Genomic DNA, 20432 nt, shown 5'->3' with positions numbered 1-20432 from the left:
AAATGAGGACATGTAAGTCCTCATTGATCTTGGTCACATGTGACTGGCTGCCTGTTACCACCTGATTAGCTAGACTGACTCTCCTTTTAGCGACTTACTGTTTGAATTTTGTGGAAATCCTGGCAAGGAGGAAGGGCCATTCATTCCAGGAAGAATGACTGGAGGAAGGCCAGGGAGCCCAGGGTAGGCTGCTTGCAAGCTGATACCATGGAGTGAGCAGTTATCGGTGATGCCTTGCTGCTGTACTGTTAGGCCCAGCACATCAGAAGCTTTCTTTATACGGTCCAGTTCTTGTTGGGCCATCAGCTGTCGAACCGTGGTAGGAGCAAGGTAATCTTTCTCCCGGTCAAGCTGACTGCCCACAGTCTCCCTCACTTTGGAAATATGCTGTTTGGAAAAAATATGATCTCTGATGGACAAGCGGGCAGAGTACTTCACCCCACAGAGGGTACACTCTGGCTTAGTGCCATCTGTTCCACTTTGATTGATCATGAACGGCTTGCCTATATTAATTTTAAACTTCTTTTCCTTTGCCCTGGCATTCTGAAACCACACCTGCACCACTCGTTTGGGCAGACCAATCTCATTGCCCAGCATTTCACATTCTTGCATGGTTGGAGTCCGATAGTCACTGAAGCAAGCCTTGAGGACCTTCAGTTGAAGATTGCTCATCTGGGTTCTGAAGCGCTTGTGACCAGGCCGATCACTGCTTTTGGATTTAAAGGGGTTGCTAGACCCAAATGGATTTGGTGAACTGGGGTCAGCTATGCTAGATGTTTCACTGCGGTCAGCATTGTCGTCAGGGTCATCCGTGATGTAAAAGCTTTGGTCATGGTCACCATCTTTGTCATTGAAGTGCATTGATGGACTTGTGAGAGAAAAGAGAAATTTGTCATCACAGACTTCTGTGGTGGGTGTGGTTGCTGGTTTTTGCAAAGAGTCAAGAGTTTTGGTTTCTTTAGGGGACAAAGCTTGTTTCACCTCCCCAGAACCTCCCGTGTTTTCCATATCTGCTGCCCCCTCATCTCCTGTGGTTGCGTCACTGATGGCCGTATTAATAGATGAGGTCTCATCAAAGTCAGTTTTACTCTGATCATACCCAGCATCAGCCGAAGGGGCATTTAGATTCTCTACATCCTCTGGACATTCTGCTTTGAAAGAAGAAGGACTTAAAAGATTTTTGGGTGACAGTTCTGCTGTTTTACTAACAGGCGTAGAGACTGTGGAGGCCAATTCATTCTCAGTAGACAGATCAATTTTAGTCAATGGCAAAGATTGATAATCAAAATAAATGTATTTCTGTGGACTCTCTCCCCCATCTTCTGTGGATATTAAAGGGCTTGGTGGCAAGCTATAACCTGCCTGCTTCCCCTCATTCCAGTGGCGAGAGCGAATGTGGCTTTCTAAGGCTGACTTTGCTTTAAATAGAGCTCTGCAGAATGGACACCGTTTATGGGACTGGGCAGGACCCACTGCACGGAACTGCCCTTTCCTTTCCCGAGCCCGCGTGTTCTGGAACCAGACTTGGACCACTCTTTTCTTCAGCCCCACTTCCCGCGCAATGTGATCAAGCATTTTTCGGGTAGGATTAGAATCCAGCAAGTACTTTTCATAGAGTATTTCGAGTTGCTCAGGCGTGATGGTGGTTCTCAAGCGTTTATCGCGGTGTTGATCTTCACCGCTATTCCCGCCCTCCTTCTCACTGCAATTATTATCTTCTTTATCCTCCAATTTCCTTTTAAGGGAAGCAGCGACACTCGCAGGGGCGGTACTGTGGGTAGTACTGGTCTGTGGTGGCATTTGAGTGAGAGAGCTCCCCAGGAGCTGTCCAGTCATCAGTGGATTGTTGGGGTCAAATATCATGTAGGGCATGTCCATGGGTCTTTCCAAGAATGGAGAGTGGAGGAATTGGTTTTGAGCAGCGAGGAAGTGCATGTGTTGGTGTTCCTTCCAAAGTTCCAGGGTTGGGAAGGCTATGGTACACTGATCACATGGGTACTGGAGCAACTGTGGAGGTAGACTGTTCTGAAGAGAAGTCATGGAAATTTGCAGTGGGCTGGAAGGGATTGGAGTTTGTGAAGCTGAGGGAGGTCTTCCAATCAGTTGGGGTTGCTTGGGTGGCTGTGTTGGAGGCTGGGGTATGGACGCCTGCTGTGGCTCTGAAGAAGTCAGTACTGATGAGGGAGCTGACTTGGTGCCTTGAGGAAGAGAGGGGTCACTCTGCTTTGTCTTTTCTCCAGGATATTCAGTTTTTGGAGAATTCTTCTCAGGTTCTGGTTTAGGAGAAGGAATCAGGGGCGTGCTAGTCCCAGAGCCTGAACTGGCTACTGGGGTTGCAGTGCTTTTGGCTGTATCTGTTTGTCCAGACACCATGCAATGCTTGTACAACACTTGATCAGTGGCATCCATGGAGTCTTCCGTTTGGCTTTCATCTTGGGCATCATCATCTTCATCTTTATAACACTGCTTTTTCTGATGTGTGATCAAGTCAAAGATCCTGGGGAAAACCACATTGCACTTTTTGCATTGGTATTGCATGTTGCTTGTTCTAATGTAGCGTTCATTGGTGAGTTCTCTTTTTTCATTATCTTTAGCTTCTGCTTGGTTCTCATAGCTCTTCCTTGCTTTCTGCCGAGCATTCTGGAACCATACAACAATAACCCGGGTGGGGAGGTTGAGAACAGTAGAGAGCTGTTCTATTTCATCGTCTTTTGGATAAGCATTTGTGTCGAAAAAGTCTTGAAGAACCCTAAGCTGGTAGTCAGTAAACCTTGTTCTGGATGACCTTTTGCTGAATGAGGCATCTGATTTGTAATGTTCTAAAGATGTAGGTTGGGGATCAATTCGAATATCTTCTAAAACAGTTATAGGAGGGTTACTGAAGTTGTATGGAGAATCTTTATTTCTCTGTCGTTCCTTAAAGAGTGTATTTCGAAACCAGTGTTTGATGACTTTTTGAGAGAGGCCAGATTTCTCAGCCATTTCTTGGATCTGTTCTTCACTTGGAGAATTATTGATGTCAAAATAAGCTCTCAGAATTTTTAGCTGATCATCTGTAATCCGGGTCCGTGGCCGTTTGAATTGAGAATGTCTCAAGAAGTTAGGGTCTATCCCCAGCTGCTGTTGACAAAGCTGAGTGAGATCTGCTGAGAGGGTGTCCATCTGGGGCAGCTGCAGGGCCAGCTGTGGGGGAAGTGCAGGGTGCTGCACTGGCTGCATCATAATGGAAGGAAAGAGGGGGAGGTCAAGGGAAACAGGCAATTGGACCTGTTGGGGTGCAGATGGGGGAGGAGGTGGTGGTGGAGGGGGTGGAGGAGGAGGAGGAGGTGGAGGCGGTGGAGGAGTGGGTGGTGGAGCTTGCAGAGGAGCAGACACTGTGTTTGGGATTTTCACAGGCCCCAAAGTAGAAGGCTGTGGGGGTGCAGGTGGCAGGGGAGGAGGCGGAGGTGGAGGCGGTGGTGTTTCTGGGGAAGAAGGAGAAATTGGATAAAGCTTGTCATAGGCCTCCCTGTATTGACGAGCAAATTTTTCTAGTGCTCCATATGGGAAAAATTGCCCATGCACATGTTCTTGGTGACTTTTTAAAATAAGAACATTTGAGAACAATTTACCACAGATTCCGCACTCCAGCTTGTCAGAGTTTTCACCTTCTCCACTTTTACCCTTTTTCTGGACCTTCTGCCTGTTCTCATTATACTGAATAACCAGTTCAAAACCAAAGTTCTCCAGTAATGCTTTGGCTGCATTTCCCCTGGCCCCTGAGGCTATTCGGGGTGGAGGAATACAAGGTTCTAAAGATTTTTGCTTCTTTATGTCTTTGCTGTCTTTGAGTCCTTCAGTATCATTTATAAATTCTTGCTTTGGTTTTTCTTGCTTTTCAGTCACCTCTTCTGCCTCCTTGTAAGATGGCATGTCCTTCATGAGTTGGCAGTCTGTACTTGCCAGGCTACCTTGCTCTTGTTTCAACAGTTTGCTTGGTTGCTGTTGAGGTTGCTGCTGTTGTGGTAGGGGAGGCTGTTGATTTTGAGGCTGCAGCTGGGGCTGTACAGCTTGGTACTGTTGTGCTTGTTGTTGTAAAAATTGGAGCTGAGTTTGACCAACATGATGTTGTGTTTGAATCTGTTGCTTCAGATCTTCAAGCAAGGAACCAGCCATGCCAGTCATACCTGGCACCCCAAATGTGGTGGAGGTGGGCAAGCCCAGATCTGGCCCCAAGCTAAACTCTGCCCCAGGTATATAGAATGGAAAGAGAAACTGGGGTTGCTGAAACTGGAGCAGTGCCTCTGGGGTCATTGGAAAATGAGGCAAAAAAGCTGGGTTTAGAAACTGTGGCTGAAAGAATGCAGCCTGCTGCTGCAACTCGTGCTGAAGTTGCATCTGGATTTGTGCTGGTGACCTAGGTGGTGGGTGATGGGTAGGTTGTGCAGAGATTAATTCGGGAGTTTGCTTTTTATTTAATTCTTTGGCATCTAAGTGGGTATCTTTGCTGTTGACTGAAGGTAAGCTCATGGACTCTAACATCCCTTGGCCAGGGCTATTAACAGCAGCTGTGATGCTGTGCCCACTGGGTAGGTGTCTACTTGGTTCCAGCTTTGCAGCCCTGGCCTTTGTCTGGTGGAGCACTGATCTCATGTGGATCTCCAAGGTCGAGCTTTGGCTGTATGCAACACTGCAGGTGCTGCACTTGTAGGGCTTATTATCTGTGGTGCTATTGGCTTCCTGGGGGACAGGACTGGAGGCTTCTTGCAAAACCTTTTTCAACTTATGCAAGTGAGACACTGAATTATAATGGACCAAGAGAATGTTCTTTTGGGTAAATGACTCTTTACACACTGTACATTTGTAAGGACGAGATGGATCAAGGAATTTTTCCATTGTAAAGTTGGGTCCTTTTCTAAAAGGTAAGGTCCGCTTTGGTTCCAAGCCCAGATCATCTGGGATAGAGCTGCTGTCGCTCCCTACAGGACTTGCCTTCCCTTCATGGTCCACCTCATATTCTCTCTCCATTTCCTGATCTATGCCATGGTCATCCTGGGTCATTGTCTCACTCTCTGCCCAGAGCTCACCATTCATTGGCAAGGAGGCATAGAGCTGCTGCAGTTCAGCTTCACTCAGTTCAGGATGACCTGCTTCCAAGTGTTTCTTTAAAGCCTGGAATGTACGGAAACTCCGCTGGCAGAGGTTACACATTGTAGCAGCCCGGATCGCATGGTACTGGGAATGTATCTGAAGCTTCTGCATAGTTTTAAAAGCCAAGCTACAGTGGTTACAACGATACTTATAAACATGGCGGTCGGAAACTGACAAGGGCTGCCTTTTCTGTTGTTCATTCAGTTGATCTTGCAGAGCATCTGTGATGTTCACATCCTTACTGCTGGTTTTATTCCATTCTGATGCCTCCACGGGCTCCTTTGCTGGCTTCTGTTCCTCATTCTTTATTTCCACACCCATCTTCGAATCCTCAAGCCCTGACATGCTTTTGTCATCCACTGGGCTGTCTCCTGTTAGAAGAAAGCACAAATATATCTTCTGGTAAGAACCCTGACCACTTGGATGACAGCAAGTGTAAGTTCAAGCCCATAGTGATGTCTGTTTAATTGAGTCTGTATAGAAATGTGATTTGGTCACTACCATGTGGCAAACACTACACTAGATATCCACAAAATGAACAGGAAATTACTCCTGACCTGAAAGAACTTAGGGACAGAGAAGAATGCATATCAAAAGTAACTACAATGTACTGCATTAAACACTTTATCAGGGGTCATAAACTTGCTGTACATGAACTAGAACACTTGACCAAGAATGTGTCACTAGTATTGTCTAAGGATAGGTACAAATAGTCATGGCGCATAGACCTTAGAAAATAAAACTCTGGGCAGGAGTGTTTATTGTTTTTCTTTTGCCACTAAAAATCATCTTTGAGAATGGGGAAGGTCTCACAATGGAAATCTCCCAGCCCCAGATGGCGAGCTACAGACAATTAATGACTGCTGAGAGAGAGATTCTGCTTTCTTTAAAAATGAACACCCTCATAGGTGTTCATAACCCCAAGTAGTCAGGTCTAAATACATGTACATATGAGCAACACTAGATGGACAGCAGGGTGTAAGTGCTTACATGCAACAATAATAAAGAAGTGGAAGGGACATAGCTGGAGTTGAAGGGGGAGTGAGGGTTTGGCAATGATATAAATAAAGTATTCATTGAAAAATCTATATATCTATATCTATATCTATCTACCTAATATTTATCTTTGATAGTGATAATTTTATCCAAAGACAAGCTCTGAACATTCTCTCCATGTGGTATCCTTAATCCTCACAGGCAAGCATACCTGAATATTTCCCAGAACCCTCTGCTGTCAAGGCTGTAGGTGGGTCCTGCTCTGATTTCTCAGGGGCAGCTGCTGGCAGTAGCATACTGTTTGGCATCATTACATCAGGGACAGGCACCTTTGAAAACAAAAGAGACTTGTGTTATTTGTACTCTGGAAATCACTGAGCAATATACTGGAATATATATATATATACACACACACATCTATATGTATGTATGTATATATATGCATATATATACATATATTGGAATGTATATGTACATACTGAAAAAATATATGTATTCCACTTATATTTTTCTAACTCAAACAGGGACTTCTATTGCTTCAATATTACTATTGTCCTATATTCTTCTTTTAATGCTATGGCTTAAAGGGTTTTGAATAATTTTTATAATGATTTTTATAATGATAACCAAGACCCTTTTAAGCTAAAGGTACCCACAAAAGTCATTTCACTGTTACAAAAAGAACCACAAAATGTTTCTTTAATTAACCCATACTCTGTATCTTATTTTTTCCTCCAAAGAAGAAAGACCACAAATGGGTCTCCACTGTGATTTCTACAGCACCGTCAATAAAAGAACTCCAAGTTGCTCAGAAGAAATGAAATGTCTATAAAGACATCACTATGGATGTATATTGATAATTAACACAGGTCCCATTAGTTTTGCATCAGCCTTTGGCATTCTTACTGTCATAAGCAGCTTCTCCACACAGTCTGGAGACACACTGTGCAAATGGGTCAGATGCAGCTGCAGGTGCATCTTGTTGCTGAGAACATCCTGGCAGAGTGGACAGCAGATGACTGGCTGTACAGAGTGCTGTGACAGGACATGCATCTGGATCCGACTTTGGTCCCTACTGTTGTAGTTACAATAAGGACACTGATAGAACTAGAAAAGATCAAAGAAACATGACGATGAATAGCTGCTATAATTTGACCATTTCAGGTTGTTAATAATACTATTTCCATGGGTTAATAATACTATTGCCAGTTACAATGTCTATGTGTACAAGCTAGTGGGTTCTAAAATGATCAGGAACATAGAAACTAACAAGTTGATTCATGCATTGAAGAGAAAACCACTTACCTGTTCAGGACAAAATTTCTTGTCCTCTGTAGGTTTTGACCTTTTGGTTCCTGTGTTGTCTTCTTTGGCCAGCAGGAGTGGCTGTGTGGCCCCTGTCACAACAACTTTCAGCTCTTTCTCTGGGGTGATTACTTCTAATTCCCAAAAAGAAGACAACTACTCAATTTATTAATGCAATGTTACAATCAGAGTAAATAAAACAATTGCGACAATAAATCTACTAGACTAAACTAAGCAAAATGCAGATAAGCCCTTTTAAAACACAAAAAAGCACTCTTTTTTTTCTGTCAGCTGAGTGGACTTTGCACATCGATTTTAAAGCATAGTCCTGTCTTCTGTTTAGATAACCCTAGATGGCCTTGAAAGTTTCATCAATAACATTGTTTTCTCTAGTGTCTCCATATGCCTGTATCGACACATTAAAGCAAATCTATTTCCATTCACAAATACTAACTTAGAAAATCACTATTGTGCCTCATCACAAGCTAACTCTGCTCTGATTCTTAAATCCTAAAGTTCTCACATCCTGACAAGAGTTGATGAATTATAATTCAGAAACTAAACCAATATGTTTACATCATGATGGTATTCAAAGTTTCTAATCATTTTAAAGTTGAACATCTAATTCATTATTGCTACTTAGTGATTTGAGTAGGTGACACAGTGGTTTTAGCATGTGGCTATGCATATAACAATACATCAGCAATTACAAGAAGACAACTTCTTAATATGATTAATTCAGATATTTAGCTTAATGCCTAGTTGAGCAGAATAATATGAAGGAACTTCATACATATCAAAGGGGGGAAAAAAGAACAATTCTAATTTTTCAGTCTAACAGAAAATTCTTCCCAGTACATCAATTTGCCTGGTTACTCTTTTGCAAGGCTGGATATTACAGCAACATTGGGTAGGCATGTCACATACATCTCACAACAACTCAAAACCTCATTTACCAGCCATTCCAATCTCATCATAGCACAGCATCATCTGACCTTTTTTTCTGCTGTTTATTATGAGTATTTCTAATTTTAACTTTCAATTTTCACCATCTTCCAGTCAATTTGCAACTAAATTATTTCCAGGGTGAGGACACTATCACTGGACAACTGGGTGCAAATACATCTTGAGATGCAGTGGAGCTAAACCATTGATTGCTATCAGACCCTGCACAGATCCACCATCTAGAGCAATCTGCCTGTATGTTGCACATGAAGATTTATCTTGATTATTTTTTCAGTCCACATACAGTTCCTATAAATGAACAAATTTCACATTATTACAAAATAACCCAGTTTTAATTTAAAAAATGAGGTCAGGGATGTTGTAGAAACAATTCCAAATAAAAAGGTAATGAAAGATAGAGCAAAAAAAATCTTATTATTTTTCTGCTCTAGGAAGAGATGAATGCTTTACACTATATAAATGAGTTCAGAAATTTAGATTTCAGGTGGAAAACTAAATGTATGTGAGTAATTCTTAAGAGACCAAAGTTAAAATAGGATATAGTTGACAAGATGGCCATAATTTTATTTCTTTGATGTTAGATGTGCTCAGCTATGCACAGGTCATGTTGATACTAATATTTGATTGCATTTGAACTGATATAATTTTACGTAATTCATTCTCTTAGAGAAACTATAATTTTGTTCTGTTTATTTGAAAAGTAGTAGTATTTGTGTATGAGTGAACTTAAATTTGATAGAGAGTTAAAACTCTCATTATGTTGATTAAAAATATCCAAGTACTTCATGTGCATTAGTATTCCCCAAATGGGATGTTTTCTCTTAATTATGGTGTCAAAATTTATTTTTATTTCTTAAAACAATTATAGCATATATTCTGTACTCTCACAATTAAAGTGCTAAATAGTCTAAGAAAGAACAATGTGGTAAATAATATTTAATAATACAATTAGTTATTTGAAATGGGGGCTCGTGCCTTTAATCCAAGCACTTGAGAGGCAGAGGCAGGTGGATTTCTGAGTTCGAGACCAGCCTGGTCTACAGAGTGAGTTCCAGGACAGCCAGGGCTATACAGAGAAACCCTGTCTTGAAAAAAAACAAAACAAAAAACCCAACAACAACAACAAAAAAATAAAATGTTTGACCAACTTGTACAAAATGATTGTCATTTAAGTTAAGAAGTGTCTTCTCAATTGTCTTCTCTTGATTGACTTTTCTTTAAAAGGTCCTATTAATAAGTAACAATGTTTACTAAAGACAGTAACAATGTTTACTAAAGACAGTAACATCATGTCATATTCCTTTACATTTTAAACAGACAAGATCAAATAATAATTGCCTCAATTCTCTGTAAAAGTTGAAAAATAATCCCTATCATTTGTTTACAAACCTCTTGAGATGTCAGAATTAAAAACAACTTTCAAGGAACTTCTAAGTCCACTATATATTCAGTCATGAACTCATTTCCATGAATATACATGAAGGTTATTTTCATGTATGTTGAAGGTATGGAAGACGGTATGTTTTGTTAAATATTTTCATCTCTTTTTCTTTCTTTCTTTCTTTCTTTCTTTCTTTCTTTCTTTCTTTCTTTCTTTCTTTCTTTCTTTCTTTCCTTCCTTCCTTCCTTCCTTCCTTCCTTCCTTCCTTCCTTCCTTCCTTCCTTCCTTCCTTCTTTCTAGTCTATTCATTCGTGTAAATGTTTGGCAAAATTAAATCTGTGCATGTGAGGGATATACTGTTTTCATTTTTATACTCATTAATACTCATGAATTTAATGATTCTGGATAATAAAAGAAGGAAAGAATTTCAAGATTGAGAAGACAAACGGATTCTTGAGTATGAGACTGCTCTTCAAGGTGGCATAGACAGGCGATAAGCAAAACTTTATACATTCTTCTGAATTCATATTTATATCAAGTTTAGTACCAAAGCATGCCTGGTAAATTATAGGAAATCAAGTCTGAGACCCTTTTTTCTGAATTGTTTTATGCTAGAAAAAAATGCTTTGTACTAAATAAGGAAAATTAATTTTAGGAAAGTTTTTGATTAAGTTTAGTGATTACTCATAGTTTATATGTGCAACTTCATTTGAAATAAACCCTGTTTGTTACCCCGGAGCAGAAAAAAATATTGAAATGAGATCATAATTCATTTTGTATCATTAAAGACACCACAATGTTCTCAAAACACAATGTCATTTTAATGAATTTTAACTAAAAAATGAAGTCTAATTATAAATAAGTACTGTCAAATATATGAGCCAATGATTATCTGTCAGTTACAGGATTATGCAACTTGCAAGAGATTGCTAATATAAAATAACATAATTCATTTCATTTCATATGCCACCTAATTAATTCTCAATTCCTAAAATACAGAAAGCTGTAAAATGGTTTATATTCATAACAAGGCAGGGAAATGCAACAACACACATGTTAAAGTGAACCTGGAAAACAATAAATCAGAATACTGAGTTATCACTTATAATATCTATATTTGGTAAAGTTTGAATACTTTAAAACTCAGATGTAGCAGATGTTGTTCAACTCACTTAATTCTAAAGTATAATTACCAACACAGTATTCTTTCTAATGAGACTAGAATCAAAGGATAATTTTAATTGCAGTAATGAAGGTTAATTTCCATCTTTTTTCATGTTTGCTCCCTTATTAAAAACTGATCCCCTTTGCCATGGCAGAGATATATTACATGTTCAATGCAAATGTATTAATCTGGATAAACTCTATATTAATTTTTGTACTACACTGAGCTATAATTTGGATTATAATTAATCTAAAGTGGCACTAGATTTAAATGACAATATAAATGAGGACTTAGGAAGCTTTTCTATTATGACTGAATTTTCAGCAAAGATTACATGCATATTGCCAAGTCTCACTTTGAAAGCTTTCGTCCTGCAGATTAATGATAGCAACAGAACACAGCAGCTTACCAACACACTGGTCCAGACATGTGCTAATTCCTTCCTGCCTGAAAAGTTCGAGGTTAAAGTGGGGTCAATGTGCTTTTCCAACTACCTTATTAACATAGCAATTACTTTGTAAGTTTGCTCTCATTTGTTTGACAATTATAGCTGATATAAGAACAAAAGAATCTAAATAAGTGGATATCTAATAATCATGTACACTTTTACAAAGAACAGCAACCATGGAATAAATTTTCAACCCGGTGAGATTCAATTCAGAGAGCATAGAACTGTTTAAAGTTTGTGTTAGTTTTAAGTAGCAAGAGCTGTCTTAAAGGTAGCAAGGTTTCAAAGCTAAATATTTTCATCTCAACATTTGCTTTTAGTTGGCTCATTTTCAACTCTCTCTGGATGTACCTGGGGATGCATTTTTACAGGGATAACATTTATTTTAAATAACTGCCATTATGCAGTGATCTGTCCTTCCATGTACCCCAAACTTATCTATCTTAGAAACTCAAAGGAGAGCAACTCCTTGGGCCATTAGGGAGCAAGTGAGTTCATGACTTATGCAGAGCAGTAAACTGTATTGCTGCGACAAGAGCTCCTGCATCTATATAGTGTGTTATCAAAGTAAGATGGGACAATAAAAAACAAACAAACACACATACACACACACATATACTTCCCACTACCATCCCTGGAAAGGTCCTAGACAGTAGACGTTTTGTATCAAGCTTTGTGTTTTCCATCTAGGAGCACTCAGTGAACACTGATGTGGTATATTTCTGGTTTCTATGTTGCTCTGATTAGCAGAAGGGAAATGCTATGTAGTCTGTTCTAGTATGAGTCCAAGAAACACAAATAAAGGGGATTCTATCATCAACAAACTGGCAAGCTACTCATTTTGATGAGGTCCATCTTAGATGGCCTAACCTTGGCTACCTTGCTGTTTTCAGTCTTTTTCAAATGAAAATTTCATGGGGCTATCCTTGACATTAGGTACTTCAAATTCTCTGTCATTTGCCTCAGGAGCCAACCTGCTCATATGCTGCTGTGGCATCTTTTCAGAGGTACAACTTTAGGCTCAAACCCACCTTGGACCATCTTTGCTTAAATTAAATTAGAATCATATATTTGAAACTATATTCCTAAAAGCAGAAAACAATGATACATTTCTCATTGCACTCCTGTAAGAAATTTATAATTAATGAGTTTAGGGAGGAAGAAAGAACCCTTCAGATACATGTTGAGGGGAATGTAAAATTTAGGCATGTAGTGACTGATATCCAAATATGGGATAATTCAGATTTAAATATGAAGAAAATGATAAATTATGTGAAAGCCAATATCATCCTCCTGAATAACAGGCTCTTAATATGCATCTGTCACTGGAATTCATGGGATAGATGACTACCTGAGACTAACAGGCTTGAGTCCATTTCAACACTTCTGCTTCAATGAGCCCAATATAATAAAACTAGGTATAGTGTACAGCAAAAGTGGTCAATGTAATATTCATTGCGACCACAGATTTCCATCTCATACATATAAAGAATGGATGAAGCCATATATTTGCCAAATCAAACACAGAAAAAGCCATAGGAATCCACATCAGATGCTGGCCTAGGGTCTGTTTGTGCACAAGTAAATGTCATGACATGAAGGTTTGTTTTCAAAGACAGTAGCTTTCATTCCTGGGATTTGTCCATTCTAGAAGATCAAAATTACCCAGCACCTAATCCCTTTTCAATGATATTTCCTCCTTCTTAGGCTGAATCATCTGTAAACTTTTTGACTGGATTTTATTTGAAATGCCTCAAATAGATGCCCTTAAAAAGGGCAAATTCCTTAGTGTAAGGAAAGAAAGGGAGGGATGAACAGGGGCGGGGGGGGGGGGGGGGGGAGGGGGGAGACAGAGAGAGAGAGAGAGAGAGAGAGAGAGAGAGAGAGAGAGAGAGAGAGAGAGAGAGAGGAGTAGCATTTATTTTTAGGGTTACATGGTGTGGGAGGGTGCATAATATTGAATGATAAAATTTAAGTGATATCTAATCCTGAGCTTATGAAAAATTAATATGCCATCAGAGGAATCACAAGTATAGCTAAGATTAATGAAAGGCGCTTAAAACTTACAAGCACACAAACTGATTTGATTAAAAAATAATCTCACTAGTCATCCTGTAATATTCTTCAACTTATCCACATCTATTCTGTCAGATGGTTATGATTAAAAATAGGTCAATGGGAGGCTACTGATAGAAATCACATTCAAAATGCGCACACAGTGAATAGTAGTGAGAATGTTCAGACAGTTTAAAATGAATAAAAGCATTTAATGAGCTTTGTTGGGGGATGCAGTGAAGGGAAGTTTGGTGGATGGGTACAATAAAGTGAAAAGTCCAAGAATCTAGCATCTTACCAGGGTCTTTCATAGAGATTTTGCCTTCACTGTTGTCTCTCTTGTGTGCCTCTTTCTCATCATCCTCAGCCACTGTGGGAGGCTTCAGAGTGTCTCCTGCATCTTCACTGGGTTCTTCTGTTAAGAAAGCAGATGAGTGAGAAAAATTGTTAAGTCCAGAAAATGTACACTAATGCAAACTGGGTGACCTTTATCACACAGTTTATCTTCGAATTTTATCTATGAATTTTCAGCACTTCTTCCTACTAAAGGAAATTATACATCAAGGCAGAAGTCTACATTAGAACAAACTAACACCATCCCAGAGCAAATTTTTGGTATTAAAAGGAAAGAAATCCTTTTTCTTTTTTTTTCCTTTTCTTTTTTACCAGAGTTTAAGCTGGAAAGGATAAGGGGTAGAGGGTGGAAAGCAACTGTAATTTCAATCATAGAACATTTCAGCAACATCATCTTGCTCCACGGACCTGAAGTCAGGACATTAGAGCAAATCAAACACAGAAAAAATATTCTGTGAGATAATATTGGACCAATGGTTTAAATAATGTACAGTCATTCATCTTGCACACAGATTTTAGACCTTAGATGCATTCCTTAAGATTTCATTAGATAAGATTCACAAACTTCAGTTCCACTGGAGATTTGTTTGTAAAGCTACAGAGGGCTTTGATATAATGAGGTACTTGTAAGACAACTGTACCATTCCACACCTCATTCACAGGATCACACCACCTAGATTACATGAAAATCCTCCTACTAACTCAAACCTACTTAATTATTCTGTAAATCTCAGCCATGCCACCGCTGGTGGATTAATCTGTTTAGGCAGTTAGCCTCTATACCCGGACTGTGCAGCACTAATCTGTGAAAGGCTCACTGTTCTCTTTCATCCTGTGATCATTTGTCTCCCAGTGTGATGATGTCACATTTTAATGAATTTTTAGCAATCTGAGTAATGCCAGATAACCAGGCTCACAACTCCCCACAGCAAGCCATGCTGTTTTCATTGCAGCACAAAAATATAAGGTGTATTCCCCAGTTCAGGTAGGAATTACATAAATTAGGAGAAGAAGGTAAAATGGGATTTGCAGTACCAGGCTGAACAATTTCATAAAATCTTTAATGAGAATATAAATTAACCCTGGAAAGGCGAAAGGTCATCAGAACACATTTGCATACTCTATTCTATTTGCTTTTGATAAGCAGAGCTTTTATGCAGAGAACATGATACAATTAACCCTTCAATAACCATACAAAATTGTGCTACGGACATTTCAAGTGTCAAGCATTCACTGAAAATTACACACTGAATAAAATTTTCATTGCAAATGCTATAGTGATTGAAAGGGGGAAATGTGTCCTTCTCCACACTCCATGTTTTATTAATAACATTCTGGCAGCAGAATGAAATATCCACTGTCATAAGTAGCAGCTGAGCACAAAAAAAAAAAAAAAATCTACTTGATGGTTCAGTTTTCAGCCATGCTCTGCAACTGTGTAAGCAAAAAGGAGAAACAGGACATCTAATACCTTCAAAATAAGAGCTGGGTTAAATTGAGAGTCCTCCGAGATAGGATAATCTGCATGCATGCATTTATTCCAGTGTTACACTTTGTACTCCACAGAGGGGAATTGTGAGCCTGGTTAACTTGGTGGGAAGGTGCCACTTTGTGCAGAGGTACATGGAAATTTCACTTTAAGAAGATACTCGGTGTTTTGTAGCTCTGTATTGCTTTCACATACTGATGATAATCAGTAATCAGACTTCTCCCATGTTTCTCTTCACAACAGCAGACTAGGCAGTGGGGACCATGGCTACGAGGGCTTCAAGAGCAGGAAGGCTGAGATAATGACCAGATCAGGCTGTGTCTCTGCCAAGTCCATGTGTACATGAGACATGATATATCCAGTGCAGTCTCATGACAGCTCGTCCTCAACTCATCCTGAGAAAGGATGAAGATTACTTTGAGTAAATTTACTAGACCTTGCCCCTAGGGCTAGAAAATGAGGTTTCAGAGTTGCTACTGAGAGGCTTTATCTCCTGGGGACACAAAATTGTAAGGGCTATCGCTACTCCCATTAATAAAACATCGTGTGTCAGGAAAAGAAAAAAAATTATAAAGGTACTAAAAAGCAGGCTACAATATAATCTGGGTCTCATCAGACAGATTTTTGCAAGTTACTCTTCTTCATTTTCTGGTATGTGTTTCAAGTGTGAGAGAAATTCCCAGACATGTTCTTCTATACATCACTGTGGTGTCTGACCTCAGCCTGACCCTGGCAACAGTTTGTGAAATCTGAATGTGAACAAAGACTCTGTGTCCTCAGCAGGGAGAGATTGTGGGATGGACTCTCCCCATCAACTTAATGGCAAACAGCAGGTCGGAGGCAGTAACTTTGCCTGGCTTTTCCAAGCCACAACTCTGAGTGGCATATTTGCTTGCCATGCCCCTGCTTCTGTGAGGTTCTCCCTCCTCTCTTTGCAGTTCTTTCTTTGAAGTAGGCAGGCAATTAGCTCTAATGCTCAAGCAATTCAGACCCGTTTTGTGGTTTTGAAGGCAAAAGTTGTTTATTACAGGTAGGCTCTTTGGAGCCATAAGAGCTTTGCAAATTTTTAATCATGCAAAAAATAATCACAAGGTAATTTCTCCACACCATAAAATTCCATATAAGCCAGAATAAAAGGTCACTTTCACACTCAAAGAGAGGTTTGGAAATAAATTTGACATTCATTATATAATTAGGCTTTAGAGTCAAAAGTAATGTGAAGAAACCACTTTCTCTAGCAAACCTATAGGCTAGAATTGTGGGTGAGTAGGAGTGGCTATCTTCTAGTTTAGATGCCAGATTTCCTCAATTATAAAATGTCATAAAATATAAAATGTCTTCTAGGAAAATTAGACACAAGATGTTAATGTATTAAGAGAACACGGTACAACTGAGGAGAATAAATATTTTAAATAAAACGCTAAACAAACATGCCAAAGCAGTTTTTTGAAACCTACTGCATTACATGCAATAGTAACAAAGAAATGATAGTTTTCCACTGTACCATTTTATTGACAGTGTATGCACTTTCAATCTCCTTTAACATCAAAGAATATGGAAAAATACTTATTTACACGTTAAACAGTATGGTGTACATGTGCTTTAACGTAAAGCTTGAGTCAGTCTCCTCTAGAGTTTCCTAATTATCAGGAGAAAGAAATGCTATTTTCATGTTTAAATGTTTCAGGAGACTAGAAAGAGAACGAAGTGCTATAATCTGCTATTACTACAGAAGCATGGGATGCTCAACTTAGCATTTTAAGCATGCCTAAAATGCTGATCATATGCTGTTTCGTGTGGGGCTCCACATCAAACATATTTAAAAGGTTTTCAGTGTTTAGCTTAGAATATTTTCATATGAATTATAAAAAAAATGGAAAATGACTATCATTTGATCATACAATTCATAATGTACATCTTGAGGCATACATTAAAATCAATTCACTTGCACTTGTTTTTTATAGCAATTGGCACAGGCATAGCCTGTTTGTAATGTTTAAAGAAAAGGAATCACACACTTCAGTTATTTCAGTGTGTATTTCTGTGCACATACATGTGTGTGTGTGTGTGTGGGTGGGTGGGTGCATGCCTGAGAAGTCTGTATAGGTTAGAACAGTAAGGTGCATCGCATGGAACTAGAGTTAAAGACAGTTGTGAGCTGCTTCGTGGGTTTAGGTGCTTAACCTGGATCTTCGGCAATAACAATGTGTGCTTTTAACTGCTGAGCTAGCCTTGCACACTTCAATTTTAATTGCTAAGCAATAATTGTACAAATCCATAGGATATGGTGTGGTACTTGACACATGACTAACAAGATAGTTTAGGCATGTAAAATGATAAAATCAGGTTAATTAAAGTTTCTGTCTCCATAAGTATTTAGAATTCTGGGTGTGTTAGGAACATCTTGCCCTAGTTCCCCATAAAATATAATGAAATGTTATAATCTATAATCATGTTGCCGTGCTATACAACCTCAGAACTTACTCCTCTTGTCTAGTCGAATCTAGGAATCTATTCTCTACCTAGTGATCACTGCTCTACATTCTTTTATGCTATAAATCAATTTAGCCCTGACATCAGGGGGAACACATTCCATCCCTTTAAAAACATGTGAAGAGGAAGCAGTGGAGGATAATAACTCAAACACCTTCAGTTTTATAGTGAGCCTCTCCCTTTCAGACATACACTTATAAAAATTCACTCTACAAATCCTCTATGACATCCTTGTCCAGTCTCTTCCCATTCAACTCTATTCTCTCCTTGATTTACCTACGTCTAACAGTCCTCAACATTTAACTCCTGTGGCCTTCATCACCTATAGAAAAAAAAATCTCAATCTTTTTTGAATAGCAAGAATATCTTCCCAACACCAGGTTCTGATCTATGTCCCGGAGTCATCTTTCTTCAAATAATCTTTAATAAACTGCTTGAAAACTGTCTTTTCAGAGTTCCGGGTATCAGCACCACCTGGTATTGTTGAGCCCAGATATAAGGTTCTGAATTTAAGCTTGTCTACCCTTGAGTGAGGCCTGACAAGTGTAAGTTCAACTCACATGATGATCCTGTCTCGGGTTGCACCTTACAGCATTGTTTGCGACAGTCCTTTTGCACCCTGTAGCATTATTTCCAATAGCTGTGGATAGCCTGTAGGTCCCCTTTTGTCCTTTTTTGACTAAGTACAACTTTTTCATGGGATAACCCCTGCCTTTTCTTTTGTGTCCAGCTTAGAAAATAGCAGTTTCAACACATGGGGCAATCAGTTAAGAATAACTACATTATAGGTTTCTTTTGTGCTCATGTATGAAAATCAACTAAAAGTGATTCTTACATAAACTATGTATTTAAAAATGAATGTTCCACCATCACCAGTATTATTCATTGTTTCCTTCTCAAATAAGTGTTACCTGAGATTTGAACTAAAATCAATGTTTCTGGGTATATTAGTGGATTCCTTTCTGCTTTTTGATGTTAAATAATATTATATGTCAAAATTATCTGTATATCACCTATTTACACTAACAGGTAAATAGTTTATGAAATTAGAGATTAAAATATATAATATATATTTATATATGCATAAGCATCTAAGCAAACATATCTGCTTAAAGTATTTGGAGTGGTATTTGGATCCTAGCAGACAACATGGCATGCTCAATAGAAACTGAACAAAGTTAAGAAATAAAATCAAGGGAAGAAAAAGACAAGCTTAGATGTTACACAGTTGGACTTCTGTTTTAGTAATGTCTTCTCAATTTCTGTTTATTTTCTTTCTGCTGAATCACACTTATTACATATTTTTCTTTTTAAAAAGTGCCAAAAACAATCAATCAAACAAACAAACAAACAAACAAACAAAAAACCAGAAGCTTTCTTGGTTTCTATTCACACAACCTCTCTTCTCTCAGTCAGAGTAAAAACACAGCTCAGTTCTTGTTCATCAGATGCTAATTTCCTTTTCATGAAAATACAGCTCTTATGGACTTCCCTTTTGGGGCTGTCTGAACATTCCCCTCATTCTCCCATATTAGTCCCCACTATTTTACAACATCTATATATTAGAATGCCTCCAGCCTCCTTAGGTAAACATATTAAGAATCATGGCATCACCCAGTACAGGGGAATGCCAGGGCCAGGAAGGGGGTTGGGAAGCAGGGTGGGGGGAGGGTACAGGGGACTTTCGGAGAGGAAACTAGGAAAGGGGGTAGCATTTGAAATGTAAGTAAAGAAAATATCTAATAAAAAAAAAGAATCATGACATTAAATTGTCTCATTTTGCACCGATTCTAAAATACAAATCGAACTTAATGTGTCAGGTGTGAACTCGCCCCCTCAGGTTAGCCAATCTTATTCCATTTTCTCCCAAGTTCGTGGATTGACTTAACTATGTGAACTTCCACCACAAATATTTTTTTCTTGTGGTCACAACCATATTCAATCCATCAGCAAACTTTATTTCTAATTATATTTAGTGCGTACTAAATGCTAAATAAAGTCGACCTCATTTATTGCTTGAACTTTTTGCCTTTTGCTATGTCACTTTAGCCAACTCATCCATACAATGATTCAATTGATTAGTTTATGCCTATTTGGGGTGTGTATTATGCTTCTGTTCCCTCACTCACCAATCTTCCTCCATGTTAGCGTTATTCAGCTCCTTGTGATGGAGCCAAATTTTCCCATCTTCATAGGAATGTATTTTTCCAGACTTTGTTTCATAGCTTTCCATTTGAATGATTCAGGACTTAGCTCACTACAGCTTCCAAAGTAGTACCTTACCTGTTGCTCAGATTAAAGCGTGCTGGGACTCTGTCAGCAACCACTATCCTCTGGTGGATTGCAGACCTAATGCTTTTCATTTGGAGGTTTTAAATAAGGTTTGAAAATTTGTATTCTTTTTTTAAAATTTAATATAATAAATTTATTTATGTGATATGTTAACTTACTATGTAAATATTTTATTTAAAATATAATCAACTCAGCCTCCACTTTCTTCTCTCCTACTATCTTCTGCCTTGTTCCCTCTCAAATCCATAGCCTCTTTTTTTCTTTCATTTGATTTCTACATATAACATTCATAAACATGTAAATATAACATGATGACATATAGCAATTAGTGTTGCTTGTAAGCATATGCTCACTTGGG

At 38.8% G+C, this 20432-nt stretch overlaps 1 protein-coding gene across 4 annotated transcripts in view; it reads right to left on the bottom strand.

The window, feature by feature from the left end:
* Nucleotides 1-20432, bottom strand: part of Zfhx4 (zinc finger homeobox 4) — a 199735-nt gene that overhangs the window by 10358 nt on the left and 168945 nt on the right. For all 4 annotated transcript variants that reach the window (XM_021158463.1, XM_021158465.1, XM_029474929.1 and 1 more), the window contains exons 6-10: nt 13745-13861; nt 7432-7565; nt 7033-7233; nt 6338-6455; nt 99-5501 (exon numbers count right to left, since the gene is read on the bottom strand). In XM_021158463.1, coding sequence (XP_021014122.1) covers nt 99-5501; nt 6338-6455; nt 7033-7233; nt 7432-7565; nt 13745-13861 — 5973 coding nt within the window. The remainder of the gene's footprint in view (nt 1-98; nt 5502-6337; nt 6456-7032; nt 7234-7431; nt 7566-13744; nt 13862-20432) is intronic.

Source organism: Mus caroli, chromosome 3 (genome assembly GCF_900094665.2).
Source record: "Mus caroli chromosome 3, CAROLI_EIJ_v1.1, whole genome shotgun sequence".
Classification (NCBI taxonomy): domain Eukaryota; kingdom Metazoa; phylum Chordata; class Mammalia; order Rodentia; family Muridae; genus Mus; species Mus caroli.
This window is presented reverse-complemented; position numbering and strand designations above follow the sequence as displayed.